We start from the raw sequence: 3,044 nt of genomic DNA on the forward strand, positions 1-3,044 counted from the left end.
TTATTGTTTGCCTAGAATAGATACAAAATACAAGAACTAGACAAGCTATATTAGAAGTAAATTATTTGTAAATCATCATCAAAACAAAAGGACCCAATAACAACTTCAAATACTCGGCATTGATCACTGAATACATCCCTATATAAGGTGGAAAATCCAGCTTGAAGGCGTTGTCACCAATTTGATCAAGAATCCGAAACGGACCACATCGTATTGGCTTTAACTTCTTCCCTTCTCCCTTTAGCCGCTCCTTACTCAACTTCAGCCATACCATATTACCTTTACCAAAATTACAAGGAACTCGATATTGATAATGTTTCGCCTTGTACTTAGTCTGTGATTTCTTCAACTGTGCTTCTACCATGGCATGAATATGTGAAATCTTCTCCAGAAATCACTGAGCTTGTTGTCTTTCATTCCCTTCCTTATCGTTGGTCGTAGCTTCACTAGAAAATACGAGATCAAATAGACTCGGAGGTAAAAACTCATAACAAGTCTCAAACGCTGACTTCCTCAAAGACCCATGAATAGCCTTATTAAATGCAAACTGAAGATATGGTAAGCTCTCATCCCAAGTCTTGGGATGCCTGGAATTGTATCCTCTCAACATGTGTACCATAGTCCGATTAACTATCTTTGTTTGTCCGTCTGTTTGTGGATGAAAGACCGTGCTCTTCTTCAGTCTAGTGTCCATCAAGGTCCACAAAGAATCCCAAAAATGCCCGAGAAACTGACTATCTTGATCCTAAATAATCAAATTTGGCAATCTAAAGTGCTTCCACACATGCTCAAAGAACAATTGTGCCGCACCCGCTCCCGTCATGGTCTTCTTACAAGGAATCAAGATCATCATCTTGCTGAACTGGAACAATAAATAAATAATCATGCCCATGTTTAGTCGTCGACAATCCTCCTAAGAAATCTATAGAAATACTCTCCCACGGTCTCGAAGGTACCGGCAATATTAGATACAATCCCTGTTTCCTATTAGAAGGCTTCGATATGCAACATAACTTACACCCTCTAACATACTTAGTAACATCCTCCAACATTTTTGGCCAAAAGACATGGCGTCGTAGATTGAGAAACGTCTTCTGAATCCCAAAATGACCTTGCACACATGATGTATATGCTTCTCGAATCCACTGCAATCGGTTGCCATCCTCTGAAATGCAAAGCAATGTCCCTCGATATAACAAACCATCTTCACCAATCTCATACTCCTCTTGTCGACTAGCCTTCACTTGCTCAAACACACTACTGAATTCTCTACTAAATGTGTATATATGTACATACTCCAAAGGAACCAAGGGCTAAATGTGCATCACCACCAAGCGAGCCCTCACGGGTGGACGAGATAACATATCGGCTAACTTGTTCGTCGCCCCCTTCTTGTACCTAATGATGATGTTGAACACCATCAAATAGGACATCCACTTCATATGACGTGCCTGCTGCAGCTTTGTCTGGGCATGTAAAAACTCTAATGGCTTGTGGTCTGAGTGCACAACCACCTCCTTTCCTAACAAATACACCCGCCAATGCTTGATTGCCTGATAAAGTGCATAAAACTCCTTGTCATAGGTGGGGTAGTTCTGAATAGCACCCGTAAACATCTATGAATGGTACTCTATCGGCTTCTCATCCTGTATCAACACAACGCCCATAGCATAACTAGAAGCGTCGGTCTCTACCTCAAAGGTCCTCTACAAATTCGTTAATGCCAACACCGGTGCCTCCGAGATCTTCTTCTTTAGTAACCGAAAAGCTTCCTCATGTGTCCTCCCCCACTCAAACTGAACCTTCACCTTCATAAGGCCATGTAAAGGTGCCGCATAAGTCAAAAAATGCCGAATGAACTTGTGTAAATACTGACAAGCTTCCATGAAGCTTCTCACCTCCGTCACTGTCCTAGGTGTCGACCACTTTGTGACCACCACCACCTTACTTGGATCTATCCTCCGCTGGCCCTTCCTCACGATGAAGCCAAGATACACCAACTCATCCTTCCCAAATTTACACTTCTTCCCATTAAGCTTAAGCTGTCCATTCTGTAGCACTTCAAACACCTTCTCGACATGAACAATATTCTCCTCCCAGGTCCTGCTGGACACAAAGATATTATCGAGATAAACTATCACAAAATACTCTATAAAGGGTCACAACAAATCATTCATGAGTCTCATAAAGGTAGCCGAATTATTGCACAATCCAAACGACATCACCAACCACTCAAACATGCCATGTTTAGTCTTGAACGCAGTCTTCCAAGTGTCATCCTCCCGAATCCTCACCTGATGGTAACTAGACTTTAAATCCAACTTCGTTAAGAACCTCGCTCCCTCTAACTGGTCCATAAGATCATCAATCCTAGGTAATGGGTAGCGATTCTTGCTGGTTATCTTGTTGAGCGCCCGGTAATCCACGCAAATATGCTAGCCTCCATCCTTTTTGGGTACCAATAATACCGGTGACCCGCAAGGTGAACAACTCGGCATAATTACTCCTGTTTCCAAAAACTCCTGAACCTGCCTCTTGATCTCCTCAGACTCCTCTACAGATGTGAGGTATAGATCTATATTTGGCAAGGAACTCTCGTCGGTCAACATAATATCATGCACCACACCTCGTCACGGTGGTAGTCCCGTGATCTCCTGAAACAAGTCCGCGTACTTGGTCTTCAACCTGTCAAGATCTCCCTCCTGAAGCTTGCTCAAGGTAGTCATGCACACCCTACTCAGCTGCTCCTCATAAGGCCTGGTGAATAACAATACAAACTTTTTGCTCGCATTCACTAGCTTCTTTGCTTGAGTCACCATCACTAAACTCGTCTCCTGTGGAAGAGATGCCGAATGAAATATGAATTGCTCGCCATCCTTGGTGACCGTATACTTCTGGGTCTGCCTATCGTAGACCGCATACCTAGGGGTGTGCAACAGTCGGTTCGGTTCGGTTTTTACCAAAATTTGAACAACCGAACCGAACCGTCTATAATTCAAAACCAAACCGAACTGTTACAAGTCGGTTTGGTGCGGTTCGGTTCA

General features: G+C 43.1%; 1 protein-coding gene across 1 annotated transcript; it reads right to left on the reverse strand.

Moving 5' to 3' along the window:
- On the reverse strand, positions 1,707-2,819 carry LOC109821806 (uncharacterized mitochondrial protein AtMg00860-like). Its single transcript, XM_020387963.1, has 2 exons — positions 2,674-2,819; positions 1,707-2,106 (listed from the first exon to the last, which is right to left on the reverse strand). Exons 1-2 carry the CDS (start codon positions 2,817-2,819, stop codon positions 1,707-1,709), a joined length of 546 nt encoding a protein of 181 aa, XP_020243552.1.

Source organism: Asparagus officinalis, chromosome 8, assembly GCF_001876935.1.
Source record: "Asparagus officinalis chromosome 8, Aspof.V1, whole genome shotgun sequence".
Classification (NCBI taxonomy): domain Eukaryota; kingdom Viridiplantae; phylum Streptophyta; class Magnoliopsida; order Asparagales; family Asparagaceae; genus Asparagus; species Asparagus officinalis.